A 19,718-nucleotide genomic window follows, 5' to 3' on the forward strand; every position below is an offset into this window, starting at 1 on the left:
GGAGACACTTTGGAAGAACAGAACATGAGCATCTTCCTTATATCCGTTTACATTGTAAAAGAAGCATGAAATATGAATGAATACTGCTTTACTGTGGTAAAAGTGAAATGACTGATTCTTTTAAGAGGGAAACATTAGAGACTGATACATACCTCTAGGCAATTTTACTTCCAAGTGGGGATGATTAGTAGCTTTGAAAATTTAAAAGAAAAAGGAATCTATTTTATAGCTATAAAAATATTTCTACACTATAATCTGTGAAAAACACTTTAAATTCAATATGTAGGCCTCCTGCCTGATTGTGTCCAGAACTATGAAAAATAATCCATTTTACATATTTATTATTATTATATAACTGTAGTTTCTGCAATTATTTTCTGGTAAAGAACCATGTATACTGCAGGAAAAGTAATTTTTTCTCCTTATCATGTCTTAGGTGAATTTTTCAAGTAAAAAAACCTGATTGCCAATTAAGTTGCACATTTAAATATATGACTTTTTATGAAAATAATAGAATAAATTGTAGCTTTGGTCCAAACACAGCTAGTAAGTGTGAAATCCACTGAACTTCCTTTCCCTTGCAGCAAGTGAGAAAAGAAAAAAGTTATTTTCTTGTTAGAGGTAACTTTTAATAAATCCAGCTTTGAATTTTGCAAAACTGATTTGCCATACTTTAGCCACTGCAAATCAGGAGAATTGTGCACCTTTCTGCCCTTTTGGGTGTTTTCCAACATTTGCCATGGGCAGTATTCAACATTGCATTAGGGACTTCTTTGTACTGGACATCCTGAGTTCTGCCCATTTCAGGAAGTGATTTGCCTGTTTTTCAGGCATAACTTCATATAGTTAGCCTTGTGTAATTCCTGTAAATTTTTAAAATCTACTTAAATTCATGTGTTAGTATAAAAAAAGCAAAAATACTCATTTTGGTTTGTGTTCTTACCTAAACTATTGCCACCTTATTTTGTCTCATTTCTATTTACTGTTTTTCACTAAATGACTCAAGAATCTTTTACTCTGTTTTGCATTAGACAGTTATTTCTGTACTTCTTAAAATCTAAAATATTCTTCTTTGCTGGTCAGCCCTTTTACCCCATTCTGTAGGTGGCTTATGCTTTCTGTTGTTCTTGAAGCAACAATTCATCCAACTCTCATAGCAACCTTCCAGTACCTGAAGGGTCCTACAGGGAAGCCAGAGAGGAACTTTTCATTAAGAACCATAGTAGTAGGACAAGGAGAAATGGGTATAAATTGAAAGAGGGAAAATTTCTATTAGCTATTAGGAAGATGTTTTTTACTGTCAGGGTAAAATAAGACACTGGCACAGGTTGCCCTGGGAGGTTGTGGATGCCCCAACCCTGGCAGTGTTCAAAGATAGGTTGAATAAGGTCTTGGGAAACCTGGTCTAGTGGGAGGTGGCCCTGTCCATGGCAGGAGGAGTTGGGACTAGATGATCTTCAAGGTCCATTCCAAACCCTTACCATTCTATGGTTCTTATAAAATCCCTGGATAATGGAGTAGCTATTGTTCTAGCACTCTTGACTGCAACATGTACTTGTTCTCTTCTGCACCATGTGAAGAGTAGAAATTTTCCGTGGGAAAAGGTCCAGATTTGGGAATTCCCATATATTTCTCACCTATTGCATTTTGCATCCCTACTGCAGAATGTAACAGTGAGATAGGAGAGCCATTTTTAATCTAAGCATACAATCTAAGGGTAGACATTTATTCCTAGAAAATGGAAGATATTGTTTGAAACTTACTCATCTCAGAAGGAAAAAACCTCACCCAAATATTTGAAAAACTGATTTAACCATATGGTCATTTTATAGAAATAGGTCCTAATATTGGCACCATATTAACTGTCAGTACAATTTTTTTCTAACTACAGGAAATAGAGAAATATTTCTACATACAAAATATTTTTGCATACATATAATTACAGAAACAGAAGAACTAGTCTCACAGCCTCTACCTAATTTTGTTTATTGGGACTGAATATTGGTTACGAGCTCAGTCCAGTGAGATGCAAATGAATCCCATTAATTATAAAACTTGACCTATGTTTGTTATTAGAAGAATATTTTTTGCAATCTTAAAAACTGAATGTTTGGAACTGACAGCAAGGCAGACATTATTGCTTATAAACTGATGGTGTGTCTGCACTTAGCTTACTCTGTTCATTTCTGGCTCTCCACTCCTCACTCCCCCTCTACATCTTTTTGGAGTAGATTGCACTTGTGGTGAGAGGTTCCTATTGATTTTTCTTATCCTGTTGTGACTGAAAGTTTTAGTCTCTTTGGGTCTTAAGTCTGGTATCTAAATGGGATGTTTTTCATGTTGGTCAGATTGAGACTTTTCAAGACTAGTAATGGAACTTTTGTAGTTAAAGGCAAGGTAGCTCAGACTTTACAGCATAATGATATTTGACTTCAGGATTGATGAATTTTATTTGTTATTTGTTAAGATTTTTGCTTTAAAGTACGAAGGCAGTAATATGGCTAATGAAGCCCATCATTGGTAGATTGACTACCAGGTTAGCAGAACCTTATTCAAAGAAGTGTTATTTACACAACTGTGGAGGAAATTCAAACTGTTGTTCAGAAAGTACAGATGGTACTGGTTTTACTTGCTCTTCAGCAAATAATAGAAGGGCAGCCTTTGAGAAGCTGCAGAGGCATCTGGCTTATGGGGCATGACTCCTCTTTACACACCACCAACCAACTTCATCTGTGCACAAAACCATGATATTTATTTTCTTCAGTTCTTTGCAGCTTGCAACAGGCTAGATTTTTTTGTGTTATGGGTGTGGATGTGAAATCTTCTTGTGGAGTCCAACCCTAACACTCCCTAGAGTGGTAATTCAATTCTTAGCAGTACATACCATATGTCTAAACCAAAAATAGGAAGTGTGATTATTCTATTTTTAGCTAAGTGCTAATTGCATATATTTGTATTTGGAGAAAAAAAAAAAGATGTTTTTACTGTGTTAAATGTACATCACTCTCTGAAATGTAATAGAAGAAAATTTCATTCTGAAGGCTACACAAACACCAAAATTGTAAATAAGTATTGTTCTGCTCAATAAACTGTTAATTAATTATGATGATTCAAATTAAGGAGACTGTACTATGTGTTTTAATTTGTCCCTTTTCCTTCACAATCCATTTCCTGTTCACCTGTTTCCTTAGATAGAATAGGTTTTTGATATTTGAGATGGCTGAAAGAATTGATTAATTTTTTATGTTTTAACTTGTGTTCTGTTCTTTAGAGTACTCGAGCAGCTTTAGGCCATCTGGAGTCTGTTCCCGAAAAACTGCGCCTATTAGAAGATTTCAAAGATACCAGAGTGAGAAAGATTTCATTTGACTCTTTCAGTAGTTCTAAAATATTTTGGTTATTAATATTCTCTCTAAATGTACAGATAAATTGTTTAATAAGATATTTATGATTGCATATGTACATATTATATTGAGAAAAGCACAGAAATTTATTTTCATGTTTATATGGATTTTTTTGAGTTTATAAGTTTAGTTCTAATTAGTAACACTGCTGAGGTGTTCCATAGTGTAAGAAAATCTTGATAACTGGTCGTAGTAGGTCATGTGCTAGGTACTGGTTCAGAATATTTGTATTGAGTGATAAATTTTGATATTACTTGTCAAAGAATGACAATTTTGTAATTGAATACATTATGCCAATTATTTCAACATTTAACATAATGAGTGAAGAAGATGATCTTTACAGCTTTTTGTTTTGTTTTGACATAATGAAAATAATTGTCACTTATTTTCCCAGTATCACCATTGAATCAAGGTATGTTTGGACACAGTGGGGCATATTGACAGTAGTGGTGACATATTGTCAAGACTGATAAGCCTCAAATTAGAACTTCAGTGGCTAAGTGACTAAAACACTGTACCATTGTTACTCTCCATGTTTGCTTTCGTACGAACCCTGTATTTCAGCCTCTGAAAGTTAGTACTTAATTCATTCTTGCTGTGTTGCAAATCCTTGCTGATACCTGTGTTTACAATAGCCAGATGACATTTTTTAACTGCTTTTCACGTTATGAAATAATTTAGATCTTTCCACGCATTTCTAGGAGTTCCATTGCCGAAGAGAGATGATTGAGGAAACGTATTTGAAGTATAAAGAGATAGTGAGTTCTTTACAGCAACGGCTGGAAGATTCAAAGCTGAGAGTTCAGCAATTCAAGGTACGTGTGTGTACTCCACTTTTGTGTCCCAATTGCTTTCAATCAGCAGCATAAGCTTATTTGGTGTATATTAACTCTTAGTGCAAATAGGCTAACATCACACATGAATGTTTCTGTTTAATAGAGCTGCCATGTCTGATGGCATGGCAGTTATATTGGCATGGAACGAAATTTGATGGTAGAAGTGTTGCCTTCATTGTAAAGTGCCATGGATATTTTCCAAAAGTCTTTAAAATTTCACAGAAAAGTGTCGTAAAGTGTCTTACTACTCAGAAGTGTTTACCTGCTTTGTCAAATGGCTGTCTACCAAAATTTTTTTGTTTATTCAATTTTCTCGTTCTTTCAAGTAAAAGATCGACATGAAAAAGATGTTTAATTTGTAGATCACATAGCAATTTTTCAGCAGTTGATCTCTGCATTCTATACAAGCGATTCTATGTGATGTCTCTTTCATACATAAATCAGGGACGTGGTAGCTGCCCCAACCCGGTGGTGTTCAAAACCAGGTTGGGTGAGGCCTTGTGCAACCTGATCTAGTGAGGAGGTGTCCCTGCCCATGGCAGGGGGGTTGGGACTAGATGATCTGTAAGGTCCATTCAAACCCTTAAATTCTATGATTCTGTTGAACAAAATCCAGGCAAACAGAAGGGAAGTGATTTGCTAAAGGTCACACAGTGGCCAGATAGGAGGGCTAAGCATGAGTAACTAACTCCCTGCAATACAATTCAGTGCTCTTGTTTAGAAACATTGTCTGCAATCAGTTCACCTTTCCAACTGTTAACATGCATTCATTCTCTTCTTATTAGCTTGGTCATTGTTGTATCACTCTTTGCTGCATGCCATTGTGATAGCAGCTTGCTTCAGCAGAGTTACCATTTCTTATGGACATGACTGAAATAAGTGATCAGAACTGAAGAATCATACTAGCATTTCTGCTACTTATTCCAATCAAATCAGAGTCTTTGGCAATGAATCATACCTATGTCTGTAATCAGTTGAGCTCAGTGAGTGTGATCACTAGGATCACACACTGCATCAAAACCAAAAGATGTTTGTGTTCCTCACTTTGTCTGTAGTGGTCCTCCTTGTGTAAAATGAGGACATACTTACCAGTATGTCTATTAAAAAGAGGAAAAGGTAAAATAAATATAGAATATTTTAGCTTAGTAAGTTGGTGTGAAAAGGTATTAAGCTGCTTGAAAAAGTCACCTTGCTTTTCTGTAAGAGAGCATTAAAAGGAAGGAATAGGACACATTCAGTTTGTTGCTGATGATAATCTTCAGCTTCTTGAATTTATCTTGCCTCCACACAAGAGTTACTAAATCGGTAGCCATTGAAATTTGGGAAACATTGAGAAGCTAAGTGGAATGCAGTCAGCTGATGGTAGAACATAATATTGCACTAAGCTCACTGAATTTACTGAGCTGGTGTGATTTAAACTGTATATTCAGAATCCCATATAAAGCTGATTCCAAAACAATATTTCCTCTTTCTTTAGACAACAGAGAGCATTTAATGGCTTCCATTAGTCAGGCCTAATTGGGTTTTTGCATGACATGCAGTAGTCTTTGCTGTCACGGCTGTTGGAAATAGAACAGAATGTTCAAAACCAAATAACAGACGGGTGCTAATCTGATTTCAGTAATCAAGCTAGCTTAGACTAAAAAAAACCCCACTTTTTAATGCTCACCTTTCTTATCCTCCTTTGGAACTAACTCAAATACATTGTTGTTTAAAGTTTTTTTAAAATTTTTGCTATTTGTCAATTGGGACTCTAAAATTGTTTGCTGGAAGAGCATAGGCTTGAGGACATCAAAGTTCATTCTTTCTGATAGTTTAGATTCATGCTCTGTATGCACCATAGTCCTTCTGCTGTACAAAGTAGACAGATATTTAGTAGGTGATAAGAAGATGCATGTTTTAAAGAAGGGAGTTTTCATAAAATTTTTTACATTGACCATTTTAGATAGATTAATTCCACAAGTAATTTTTTCTCCTCTGTTATGATCTTCTTTCTAGCCTTTCCTATCATGGACTTCTTTCAGCTTGCTTGCCAGCATTAATCTCAGACAGGCATTATCTGATGCTGTATTCCAGCCAAAGGCACAACCAAAGTTGAATGTTTCCTTAAAAGCAGTTATTTTTCTTTCTTTCTTATTATTTCATTTCTCCCCACTCAATCTTCCTATTCTTCTGTAGTCTTGTGAGATGCCTGTAAAATACCTGTTGCTTAGAAACCCAGGAAAATCATAATTACTATTTATATGTTAAAATGTAAGATTCCCAATAATAAAAGGAGCCCAGAGGCTAACAATATCAAAAGGTACAACAGTCTTGATTTTTCAACTAAGAAAGAGCCAAGTGGTAGTAGATAAAGAAGAGATTGAGGAGGTAAAAATGTGAAAATAACATATTAAAATAAAATAAAATAAAATAAATAATAGAGTTCCAACTGAAACAAAATCAAACCAGTACGCTAGAGGAAAACTAAGGATAAATGCTATGATGGAGAGATATAAATATTTTGGCACCATTTCCCTGCCATAGACCGTCTAGTCAAACACAACATACAGATGTAAATGTCAGTGAAGGACCTAAGAAAAGGCACATTCTGTAAGTTGAAATTTTAAGAGAAAGCTATTTTGTATTTCAGATACTGGCAGAAGCACCTTGCTTGTTTAAAAGCTCTGGTCTAAGATAGTGTTTCTGGAAGCAGAATGGAAAGACAAAAACTTTTTTTATTCTTTAAAAGTTGTTATTGTGCTATGAACACTTCAGGTATTACGTCTCTCATCTGTACATAAGGGGATTAATATGTATAATTCCCATTAGTCTTAATAGGAGTAAATCCTTCAGTGATGGAACAAAAGCTCATTGTATCTCTAAATTATTAATGTTGAATTTTATTTTGTTTTCTGTTCAGATTTAAAATCTTAGCATCAGCATGAATGATAAATTGCAAGATGTCTTAACTAAATTCTCTGAGGCTGTTTGTGATAAGAATTCAGTAGCAAAATTGAGTGTTTTATGAACTGATGCATTTGTGCATTATTAGCTCTTCTTACTTCAAGAAACTGAGTAATTTGGATACCAGCTAAGCTTTTTTGTTTGTTTTTTTTTTTGGTTGGTATTGTAACTGGGGACTGCTTGCTACAGAGCTAATAGAGATTTTTGGGAATTTTTGTTTAAATAACCTTTTAATAATATCTTCTCTTTTTAGCTTCTAGATCAAATGACTTTCCTTACCAAAAGCTATGCTATATGGGTTTAGCCTTAAGTAGTAACACTGTACTTCAGACTTTATTTAATGGTTTAACAAAAAATAAAAAAATCACCTTCAGGTATTTTGACATGAGAAATCAATGACGTTCGAGTTTCCTCAGTGGCAGGTAAAATAGATATGAGAAATCAATGATGTTTGAGTTTCCTCAGTGGCAGGTAAAATAGATTTAATATTTATTACTACTTAGTTGTGGAACTTCAGTGAATTAATATGGACCATTCATTCATGAGGAATTCATCATTCCTTGATGTTTGCCTTGCCACTATGATTTGTTCTAACTGTGGATGTGATGTGAACAGGAAAGAGAGCATTTTCACAACTTACTATAGTGGCAAAAACTTGCAAGGCTGCCAGTGCTTTTCTCAAGCAAGGCAAAGCAGTTTTTTTCAGATATTTTGTAGTTATGAAATGGCAATGAAATTCATAAGCAAATTAATTTGAACCTAACTACATTATTGAGAATTGTGAGAATTAAAAATCAGTATTTTCTGCGTGAAATCGCAGGATGTGCCTGTATGTGTGCTACTGTATGTTTTTATTGTTAACATTTACAGCTGCTTGATAGTAACAGATAAAATTGTTTTTATTTGGCTCCCATAGGATGGGAAAATGGATGCTGAAATTTCTGATATCGAAGTGGCTGCTCACTCTTCTAACTGGCAAACACAAAACAGCTTTTTGTCCAGCCCTCTGCCCTCAGATTCGGGTTGTAAGTATTATATCACAGAAAAAAATATAAAAGTTACGTATTCCTCTCTTATAAGTTTTTTTTTTTACTTGAGAGAGTAAAGAAATGCTAGAACCATTTTAAGCATCCATCTCTGTTTAGCTTTGGATACTGGATGGATGCCTTTACCTAGGAAGTACTTCATTACATCCCACTGATAGTTGTTTGGGTATTTTTAACTGTGACATATAATATATTCTGTTTGTCATCCAAACCCATGCCAAAGAAAAGGACTGCACTTGGATTCTAAATCTCTGCATGATTAATCATGCCTGTGTAAACTGTGTATCTTTTCAGGATCCAGAGAGATGTCCTCAACCATGGATTCTTTCCCAGATCTTTCATTTGTACCAGTTAGTCTCATGCTTCTGTAGCATTTTCGCAGTGAAAGTTGAATTCACTAATTCTTCTTCCACTTCAATGGTGTTTTTTAACTGTTCTTTCTGTCCTCTAGTGCTTGCACAACTTTTGGTCATGCAAAGTCATGGGATTTCTGATACAGCTAGAAACTGCTCAATAAAAGATAGGTCATGTTAGGTCTTGATCTGGGACAGGCACATCTTTGCATGAGTGTCAAAATTAACTTTAAAAGATAAGGTTTTTAAGGGGACTTTTGAGCATATCAGTACATGGATATTGGAATACTTTTCAGAACAGTATCACCTTACGGTTTTTTTCAATATAGCTAGTCTGTGTACTGGGAACCTATTCAGTTAGCTGAATGATATGTAATGGGAAGTCCTATTTCAGGCTTCGTTGCACTTTGAAACCGCTGCATCTTAGAATGAGTGCTGCAGTATGTTACTGCTCACCAGTAAATCCTGAGTTGACCTGATGAGATTAAAGGTAATTGGTTTCTTTTCCTTTGAGAATCTGTGGGTTGTGATTAGTATCTTTTGCAGAGTATGCTGAGTAACAATGATGGGAATAAAGCATAAGAACAAATGCCTCCATCTTATCTATACTTCAGGAACATTTTACTCTGACTCAGAGTTGTGTTTTCCATTTTCCCTAACCTCATCTCTATCAAAGTCTTGCAAATGAAAGTATAGCTCAGTCTGTTCTGGGTATAGAAAAAAAGTAACCCATACTTTGCAGGCAAGTTGGACTAGATGACCTCCAGCAGTCTCCCAGTCTCAAAAATTCCAAAAGTTATTCCACTGCAAAAAACTTACTGAAATTTAAAGATGCAGCATAAATGTTCCTAAAGTGTTACAATACCTTTAGTTGCTTAACCTTAATTGAACATGCTAAGACTCTGCTGCTTTAGTACTTTTTAATAAATTTTAGGCAGTTGTAAGAGAAATATGATCCACGTGATCTGAATACCAATCTGATGAAACAGTTCTGGGTGTTTACTCTCTGGCTTTTTTACCAGTACTAAGCACTGAGCTTTCTGGAGATAAAAAAAAAAAAGACGAGTGAAAGACAGTAGTGATTCACTACTTAGTGCCTATGTCAGTAAGGTGTGTGGATGACTCTCTAGACTTTGGTTAGTGACTGACTGATACTTTATGCTGAACCTAATGGCATTCACTACTTAGTGCTTATGGCAGTCCACCAGTCAGTGTGTATTTTGAACTTGTTGCTGTAGTTCTTGAGGACAGTGGAACTTTTGCGGTGGTATTAACATTAGGGAGATTTTCCAGTGGTTGGTAACTTATAAAGTCAGCTACTTCAGTCATGATAGTCACATAAACACCATGAACTTTTAATTTCAGTAATGATATTCATTAGTTATAATTAGAGACTTTGACAGTGAAGTATAATTTGAGATCTTTGCTCCCAGACCTCTTGTAGCTTTTAATAAATCTACCTATAAATGTCATCATCTATTTTCTATGATTAGTTGTCTCCTTACATCTTCAGAAACAGAAGAATGGACTTGGGTATTTTTCATTTACCTTTTGGAGCAGTTTGTAAGCCTTTGTGATTTAATGTTTCCCCTCTTCATCTCTCCTAAATTCATGCAACCTTTCAGACTATGGAGTCAATAAGTATTACGAGAAGCTTCCTTCCCAATGTGGGTCTCTTAGGACTTGTAGAGAGCATCAAGAAGGAGAGCAGACCTGTTTGATATGATTTAATTAATGTGTGGGGGATCCTGGGATTTAAGTTGAGAGCAGATATGATTTAATTTATGTGTGGGGGATCCTGGGATTTAAGTTTAAGATTGGTTGAAGAAAGGACATATAGTATGAGCAAATAAATAAGGGAATAATAATCTGCTTCCATGTATATATTTCCTAAAAGTTGCCAATGCAGCAATTAAAAGGAAAAGTAAATAATGTTTACATTCTGTTTCGTTTCTGGTGCAATTTCTGCAGTATGATTTAATTTATGTGTGGGGGATCCTGGGATTTAAGTTTAAGATTGGTTGAAGAAAGGACATATAGTATGAGCAAATAAATAAGGGAATAATAATCTGCTTCCATGTATATATTTCCTAAAAGTTGCCAATGCAGCAATTAAAAGGAAAAGTAAATAATGTTTACATTCTGTTTCGTTTCTGGTGCAATTTCTGCAGTTATAACAGCTTTTCCATTACAAACTGCTTTACAGATGCTGTGGGAACATGCCTTTATTTCTATACCCATTTTCTTACAAAGGAAAAAGTTTAACTGAGAAAATAACTTATTCAAGGAAACATTCTTTAGTCCTGGTTTGCAGTATTGCAGGTTTGCGTGGTTATTATCAGACCAAAATGGTTTGTCCAAAAAGTCACTACTAGTTGTTATCTAAAGAATAATCCTCAGAAACTGTTTTTAATGGCCACTGTATTTTCCTTAAATTTGGATTACAAAGGTCCCTAAAGTTACACATGCTTTACATTAGGTTTGTGAATTGAGTCGTGCCTTTCTCTTTGTACATTTCATCACTTCGAGGTTTTAATCTGGATGGTTTCCCAGAAACCATATGTCTTACAGGCTTTCTATTGTTGTTGGAAATTTATGTTCCAGGGCTTCATAAGCTGTGACTTTACAGAGAAGAAAATAGCCACGGTTTTCCCAACTTCTGTAGCTGGGATCACAGTCTTCTCTGACCTTTTGGCTCTGGTGACATGCAATACTCTTGTGTCAACATGGTATAAATGATATCATGGTTGAATAAAAACAAGTTGTCCTGAATGTAGATTTTACTGTCATAACAATTAACTCCTGCAGTACGTGCTGATGCATGTCTTTATCCCTCTATGTATACTTTTTCATAAGTTCTTAAGGCTGTTTGTACTGGCATTTATAAATAAGTAATGTAACTAAAAGTAAAAAGACATTGCAACATCATTATGCTGTGGGACACCATTCTAGAACAAAACCTTCTAAGGCTGCTCAAGCATAAGAACCTGGAATGATTGGAAACGTCACTTAGAAAAATGCAAATTGATTGAGCTTAGCAATGAACTTCCTTTATGGTTTTTCACCTTACTTTGTCCACAGGAGGTACCACTGAAACAGCATACAGTAGCATACTTTTGGACCAATACTGAAAACTTTATGCCGAGAACTTAATACTGATGTCCCAAACACAGTGATTTCATTCTCCTTCTGAAAGTGATAACATCTCACTCTTCCTAATCAAACTGTGAAGTCTTGCTCCTTATTAAATAACTTACGGTTATATAGTGCTTCAATTTTGAATGATTAAATATATAACTGGATCATTAAAAATTGAGCTCAGGATATTTATTACAATCAGGAAGACCAGTTTTCTTACATGCCTGTGATATGAGGAAGGCTGTTAGAGGAAGGGTATGTGGTATAAGCGGATATCCACTTTTCTTCCCTTAATTTCTGCCTTTTGTTAAATGTTTGGATATTTGGATTTTTTCTCCAGCATTTTTATCATAACATGTTCTGTCAATCTATATTGTCTAGATTCTGATGCAATATAATGTATTTAGAAATAAGCATTATATATACACCCTGCTGTGAAGGTACATACACAGTGGCATCATCAGAACATCTGTACAGTGTCACTTGTTGATGTTAGTCCCTGCAATTGGTAAAGATATTCCTTCAGAATTTTTTTGAGTGGTTTATTTTGTGTTAATTTTCCAGCATTTTTGGTTAAGTAACTCCAAAATACATCTCAGTGAAATTACCAATTTATTTTTCTTCTGTATAAGAAAGCTCTTGGCCATACATGTCTTCTGTAGTATTAAAAGCAGTTTCTCTAGAAAAATAAGTCAGTTTCTCAGTTCATAGCCTTATGAATATTGAATATTTATTAACACCATATTGCTGCATATATTATGATATTGTATAATAAAAATGTTTTATATGAACACTGATGGTCAATCAGTAAATTCAGAGAATCATAGAATTGTTTATGTTCAAAAAGGCCTCTAAAGGTCATGGAGTCTAACTGACTGTATGTGTTTCTCTGAAGGTGTTTAATGCCTTTTTTTGTGTGACTTATTTCTAGCACTTAAGAAAAGGATGGTTCCTTTTGATACAAGTGCCCCCAAGGAAGATTCTACTAATGTTGCTGTCAGTGAAATGAAGCTGCGAGCAGAAAGAGGGAAGCAGTAGAACATTTTACAAAACCACACCAGTTTTCTCTGTGGTAAATTCCATTCCACTCTTTTTTTGGTTTTGAACAGTAGTAATTACATCTACTATAGGAGTCATGCACCCTTAATGATTCAGCAATTGCCAAACACTCAAATGAAAGAGGACCAAGAGTGAACCTAATAAACTCTTGTGATAATTTATGTGACTTGTATACCAAAGGCTTTCTGGGATTTTGCTATTCTCTTGTGTTTGTTTCTGCAGTCCTCCTAGACTAAATTTATTGTATTCCTGCAATATTGTGAAGTGAAATACCTCTGATATTAATTCTTGCTCTGAGCTTATTTACCCTTGTACAGGAATTGCTCTGACACTTGTTTCTCTTTATTATATTTAATAACATTATTAATACTGGAAAAATATTTAGAAATTACCTACTATTATAGGAGTCATACAGTGTTATGCAGACACATTTATCATTTTAGGTTCTTCAGTTTGCAAAAATCATTTAGGAATGCAGTGATAAAATGAAATTTTCTCAAAGTTAGTGAAAATTCATATCTTGGTTTCAGGTTCAGCATGTATCTGTTATAAGCTGTCTAGAATTATTCCTCTGGCCAGAACAGTTTTATCAGAGGGCCTCTGGTAAGGGACTTTAAAGCACTGGAATCTCACCTATCTCTTTTAAGAGTGTTGAAGGGCTGTGAAAATTTTAATAACAACATTTAATGATTGTTTATTTATTCTGTTTTGTTCTCTAGTGGAGAAGATGTGTCATACAGATTTGAAAATGTTATCAAAATACAATATTGCATATTTATATTTGTTCAGATATCTCTATTCTGCACAAATTGGCACCTTAAAGCACTGGAATCTCACCTGTCTCTTTTAAGAGTGTTGAAGGGCTGTGAAAATTTTAATAACAACATTTAATGATTGTTTATTTATTCTGTTTTGTTCTCTAGTGGAGAAGATGTGTCATACAGATTTGAAAATGTTATCAAAATACAATATTGCATATTTATATTTGTTCAGATATCTCTATTCTGCACAAATTGGATACAAGTTTGCATTACAGTCATCTCAAACAGCACATCACAGAAGAATTTTCTGCTGTCAAAAGAAATGCAAGTGTTTCTGGTGGTCCTTGTTGTATTCTCCTCTTGAGTGCTGCTGGCTGAATCACTACTGATGTGCCTTAAAATTTTTGCCAAATCTAGCAGAGTACTGTAGCAACATTAACAGCATTGAAAGCTGTTTTAGAACTGCACCTATCTAAGACATAATTCACAGGTCACCATGTGCCACCTCAAAACAGGACCTTTTTATTTTTATTTTTATTTTTTAAATTTTCTGAGGAAGTGTTCTGCAGTCTCAGTAGTCTCAGTGGGTTCTGTGGACAGTGCACTTACTTGATGATCCCTTTGTATTCATCCTGTTTCAAGCAGAACAACTTGCTGAGAACATCAAAATCAGATGTGGAAATGAGAAAAAAATTTAGTTCATTCTCCTTTCATTTTCTATGCACTTAAATTGCTTAAAATTTAAAAAAAAGTCTAATTTGTTTAAAAAGGTTTTTTTTACCTTTTTATGTGTATGTGCCCTTGGCATTTGCTGGCAATTGGCTTTTTGCAGACTTATGGCCCATCTGCTCATTCAGGAGGTCAAGAAGGCAAAACAGGCACATCCATCTCTTATGATTTCAACAGTAAGACCAGGACAAAAAAAAACAGCAAAAAAACTTCTGTTCTGGAGAAAGCAGGGCAAATAGAAAACTTTTGGGACATGCTGTGCAAAGAGTCTGGATGTCATGAAGCAGTGTTTAGCTCAAGCCACAGTTAGCATAAACTAAGCTTACTTTAAGTATATTCAACATTTGTAATGTATTTTTAAATTAGATCACAGCAGAGCTGGAAATATGGTGTTTAAAATATTTTAGCTAGTTTGTCTGCTGAAACCAGTTTGTAGACTTTATGGTACCTACAAACTATGGCCAAAATATAGAAAGGTCACTTTAAAATATATCACAGAAAATCATGCTCTTAAAACACCTTATGTTGTAATGAGGTCTGGTGCATGGATTGCTGATGGATAAATATATGTCCAACCCACTGAAGTTTAAATGAAGTCTAAATGATTTTTGGAGTGAAGTGCCCGTTGATAAATGAATGTGGCTTTAAGAGTCTCAGCTCAGAGGAAAATTATGTCCTCTCTTTTTCCTAAGGAATTTCTAAAAAAATTTTGCCATTTTATGTATTTATACATTTTTTTTCACTTGTAACTCAGAAACCTGAAGTATGTTTCCATAAAACAGGATCACTAATGCTTTATAGTGTTAGAAAACTAAGGATAAGGCGTCTGATCTCCCTCACTATTACATCAAGTATTGAATCAAAATTAGAACTAGACTTTAAATATGCTTAGTGCTTAGTATATTTGCCTTTGGCCATGTGACTGGGTCTTTAGCAGAGTTTTATGTCCTTTTATAAAATTTTCTGAAAGGGCTGGAAGAACAGAAGAGAAGTCAAACCACATAAAAAAAAAAAAAGAGGAATTTTTACGGAGTAGACTTATGGACTCCAAAGCCAGGAAATTCTTTCTTAAATTTACCCTCTTGGCATGGAAGTCTAGATAGCATGTAATATTTGTCTCTCTTCCACCTTTGATAGAGATTCATATTACAAAGTGAATTTTCTTTCCTCTTTACTGAAGGCTAAAGTTCCATTCATGACATTATGTACAACTGTCCCTTTGTGGTTTAAGAAATATTTTTTCCATATTGGCCTGAAATATTACTCTTCTGACCAGTTTCAGTTTTTAAAGTAGAAAAGCAGATAAATTTTAAATAAAACTTTTTGTGTTTTTCAGATCTTTAAAATTGCTGTCCCTTCTGGTAACCAGATTTTTTTTTTTTTTTTTTTTTTTTTTTTTTTTTTTTAAATCTTTTAACCCTTTAATGACCTGTTCCTCGACTCTTGGCCAAAGCAGTAGTTTGCAATGATCACAAAATATGGTATCAAACAAAAAATCCCATTGGTTTGTATGTTTGTTCTGTTCAGCATTTTGTAAATCAGACAACTTTTTATGTATGTACTAAATACATACAGATTTAACAAGTTAATATCAGGCATCTTATTTTTTTTTAATGCTATCCTGAAATACAGCAGTTCAATACTGTGCTTTCAGAAATGCACTGGCTCTGTAGTTCAACATCAAATAGTTGTTACATGAATAAGCTATAAATTTTATGCCCTTCAGTTTCATAATATGTTACAGCAGACTTGAGAGTACTTAATCACTTTGAGATTATATTACTAAATGGGCAAAATAATTTATTTTTATTATGTAATTATGTCATCCTAAGAAGGAATGTCAAAATAAAACTTAATCCAGGATAAAAAATAAAATGTTACAGTGTAAAACAAAGCACCTCTCTTATATTTACTTCACAAATTTTTGATGGAAGCCAGTCTTCAGTGATGGTGAAAGGACTCCTCGGATATTCAAAGCTCAGCCACATTTTTACTAGCTATTCCACTAAAGTAAATAAAGACGATATATGAAAATGCCAACATATTCTAATGTCCTATAAATTCTGCATATCAGTTCATTCCTGGCTTACAAGGTATAGGTTGTGCACTGTGTAGGACTGAATGGTTTTTCATTAATGAAAACACTAGTATTGCCCTAAAAGTAAAGCAGTAGGTATTTTTGTAACGCTGGTATCATTTTTCTGGCTAAAAATGAGTAGTATGCAACCTGAATACATTCTCAAATCGACAACACACAAAAAGATTTATTCATAAATTCCTGTGAGGCTGCTTATTACAGGTGAATTTTACCATAACTGTGTTAAACTCGTTGTGCTTGCAGTGTGTTAGTAACATTCTTATCTCTCTCCGAACCCTGTCTTCACTCAACAGGAGTAATTGATATTGAAGTTAATGTGAGCTGCAGGACAGTATCTGGGGAAAGAGCCTTGTCAAAAATGCATGTATAGGGGGAGATAACGCAAATTGCTGTGGTTTTGATCTAATTGTAGAATTTAGAAGCAGTTGCAGAGGAAAACTAGTAGTTGAAGGAATGGAAAGCAGTTCATAATTAAATCAATATTTCAGAACGATTTTATTCTTGGTACCTTAATTTAAAAACTGCTCTAGAGCTGGTATTTACATCTAAATAAAAGTAATCCCTCAATAAGATTCTATCCTGGATAAATTTATTTTTTTTTTTTACATGCTAAAATACTTTCTGCTCTAGCACAACTCAGCTCCTTACTGTAAGCATGTCGAGGCTGTTGTGACTATGAACCTTTTAACTTTTCTATGCAGAGAACTAAATTCAATTTTAAATCTGAAGAGCATTTTGGTGCTGTATACAAAAGTACAGCAGGGCAGAATCTGATAACCGCAGTCTTTCAAAATTCTGTAAACTAATGCCTCTGGGGATGTTGACAACAAAAATGAAAGAGATTGCTGTGGTTAAAATCCAGCAACATCCAATATTTATCATTTGTCCTAACAACAATAGCTCTCCTGTTTCTAAAGCTGAAGTTGCACATCTGTCATTTCTCAGGGTGAAAGAACGAGATTTTGTTTTCTCTTGCCTTAATGGTGGCAAAATCAGTAATGTAAACATATGCAGTGATATTCTTAAATTTCTAGTCATTTTATGTATCAATCTACTAGGTGCTATTTGGAACAAAATATTTTTGAAACGTGACTGTTACCATGTTTTTGTTAAAGTATTACATTAAAATGCAAGAACTGCATAAAATTTTTTTTAGGATAATTTTGCTATCTTTTTTAGGGACATGGTTCCTTAATAGGTGTTTTGTTTGAATACATACAATAGTTGTTCCTGAGTTGCCTGTTATTTTCATCTGTCTTCAGACCAGAGTTGTTTTGATCTTAGACTGCTTTCTTCATCTGCCATCTACAGTGCACTAGTATGTCAGGAGACATACCATTATTTCTTCACTTACCCCACATCAGTAATTTTGGTAGTTGACATGCCCATGGAATTACATCAGTTTTGAAGGGAGTTCTTTCTTACACCATAATCTCTTTTCATATGAATTTTGCCACTCTGTTTGCTAAAATAAAAGCTACTAAGTAAATGGACTAACATTAGATGACATGTTACCTAATTTTAAAGATTATCCCACAGGCAATAGTAAGTGTGTCTTACTACATTTGTCTAGATTTTCTAAATGCTACCATTAATTCTACTGTCAGTTTGTAGAAGAAAATAGTAAAGGATAGACTTTGTTGCAATAACCCTGAAATATTATTGATTCCAGGCAAAAAATGAGGCTCCAACTAATTTAGGACATCTGCCTAAGTGTTTAGTCTAGAACCTAAAATACTCATACTACAAAGTATATTCCTTCAGTGAGTCAATATCAAATCACCTTCATGATAAACAGTTGCTGGCATCTAAAATATTTCTGAGAAGTGATACTGAAATTTGCTAAAGACAATCACAAGGACATCTAGAATATTTCTGAGAAGTGATCCTGAAATTTGCTAAAGACAATCACAAGGTATGACTCTGCAAACGTTGGTTTCTGTGTCACATTGTTAAACAAGCATTGAACTGGGAAGCCAGCCTGATTTATGTTCTGGCATTAGGCTCTTCACAGAAACCACCAGTGACACACTTTTGTGCTTAGTGTGGAAAATGATGAAGATGAGCTGTGTTTTACTGCTGGCCAAGAGAACAGTTTGCATCTGTGGCATAAGCTATTTTGTGTGTGAAGCTCAGTGAGTGCACCATTTTAATTGAGACTTTCACTGCCGGGTGCAGCACTGACAGCACAATTTCATCCGAACAGCTGCAACCAGGAAGACATTATGTAGCTGGCAGAACCTTTTTTTACATGTTTTGACTAACAGAATGTCAACAAGTCCATCAGAAACCTTGGAGTTGTTTGTTTTGTCTTCACTGGAGCAGTCTCCAGTGCAGCCCTAAAGTTAGAAAACACAGAAACCTTCATCAGTGTGAGCTACATGAGCAGTGAGACTCACTAGCCATGGAAGCTGAATCCGTTAGAATGTTGTCCATTGATCAATTAGAGGTCTGCAAATTAAAGACATTCTAATCCACGAAGTTTTTTAAAAGTGAGGTAAATTATTTGCTAGACAAAAAATCTCTGTGAAAATGGAAAAAATCAAGTTTCAAAGACAACAAACACTTCTTTTTTCAAGAATCAAGTAATTTCTTAAACCGCACTAGGGTGACAGCCTTGTATATACTATCTTTGAAGCTCCTGAATATATTAATCAACAGACATCAATCCCACTTCATGTCATCTCTTAATGTGTGAGACTTGCTCGCTTTGATTTAGATTTAACTATGTTCCATACTCTGGGAAATTCTGTTGTGCACTGTGCACTGAATAGCAGAGTTGAAATAATTCCACTGGAGATAGCTGATGTGCTATGGAAGGAGTACTGAATGGTACAGTGTATTTGAACAAATAGATCCAATGCTCAAATTTCAGCTGTGGTATTACATTACCAGAAGAAAGTGACAAATAGAAAAATCTTTAGAATGTAGGTAAGAGTGTCAATTCAGTGTATCACTGTCGCTTTGAAGGAGAATCACTTTTGGGGCTGAAATTTCAGTATGTGCTTAGTAGAAAATGCTGATATTCTAGTTTGGTTTTTTCCTTGGAGATCATGAGAAGAAAATATGTGGTCACTTTTGAGTTCTGGAATATGTTTTGCTATTTTATGCCAATAGTTTCTATTACATTTGGGCACAGCTAAAAAACCCAACTAATTCTGATACTTCATTACAAGCACTCCTAATTAGGTTAGTTGATACAAGAGTCATTTTCCTTCAGATCTTTTGTTTTAATTTAATTGAATGAAACACCATGTTTTTTCATGTAGTGTTCTAAAATGGGAGCAAAATCAATCTCGTGAACTAGCATTTAGATGGAGAAATTCTAAAACTAAGATTGCCCAGGCA

The 19,718-nt window shown here is 34.6% G+C and overlaps 1 protein-coding gene across 1 annotated transcript in view; it reads left to right on the top strand.

The window, feature by feature from the left end:
* The window catches only part of CEP128 (centrosomal protein 128kDa), a 99,414-nt gene extending 86,653 nt beyond the window's left edge, over positions 1 to 12,761 (top strand). The window contains 4 exon segments of the mRNA XM_009073994.1: positions 3,272 to 3,349; positions 4,106 to 4,219; positions 8,103 to 8,211; positions 12,655 to 12,761. Of these exon segments, the coding sequence (XP_009072242.1) occupies positions 3,272 to 3,349; positions 4,106 to 4,219; positions 8,103 to 8,211; positions 12,655 to 12,761 (408 nt within the window).
* Positions 12,762 to 19,718: the final 6,957 nt, after the last annotated feature.

This window comes from Acanthisitta chloris, unplaced genomic scaffold (assembly GCF_000695815.1).
Source record: "Acanthisitta chloris isolate BGI_N310 unplaced genomic scaffold, ASM69581v1 scaffold15724, whole genome shotgun sequence".
Classification (NCBI taxonomy): Eukaryota; Metazoa; Chordata; class Aves; order Passeriformes; family Acanthisittidae; genus Acanthisitta; species Acanthisitta chloris.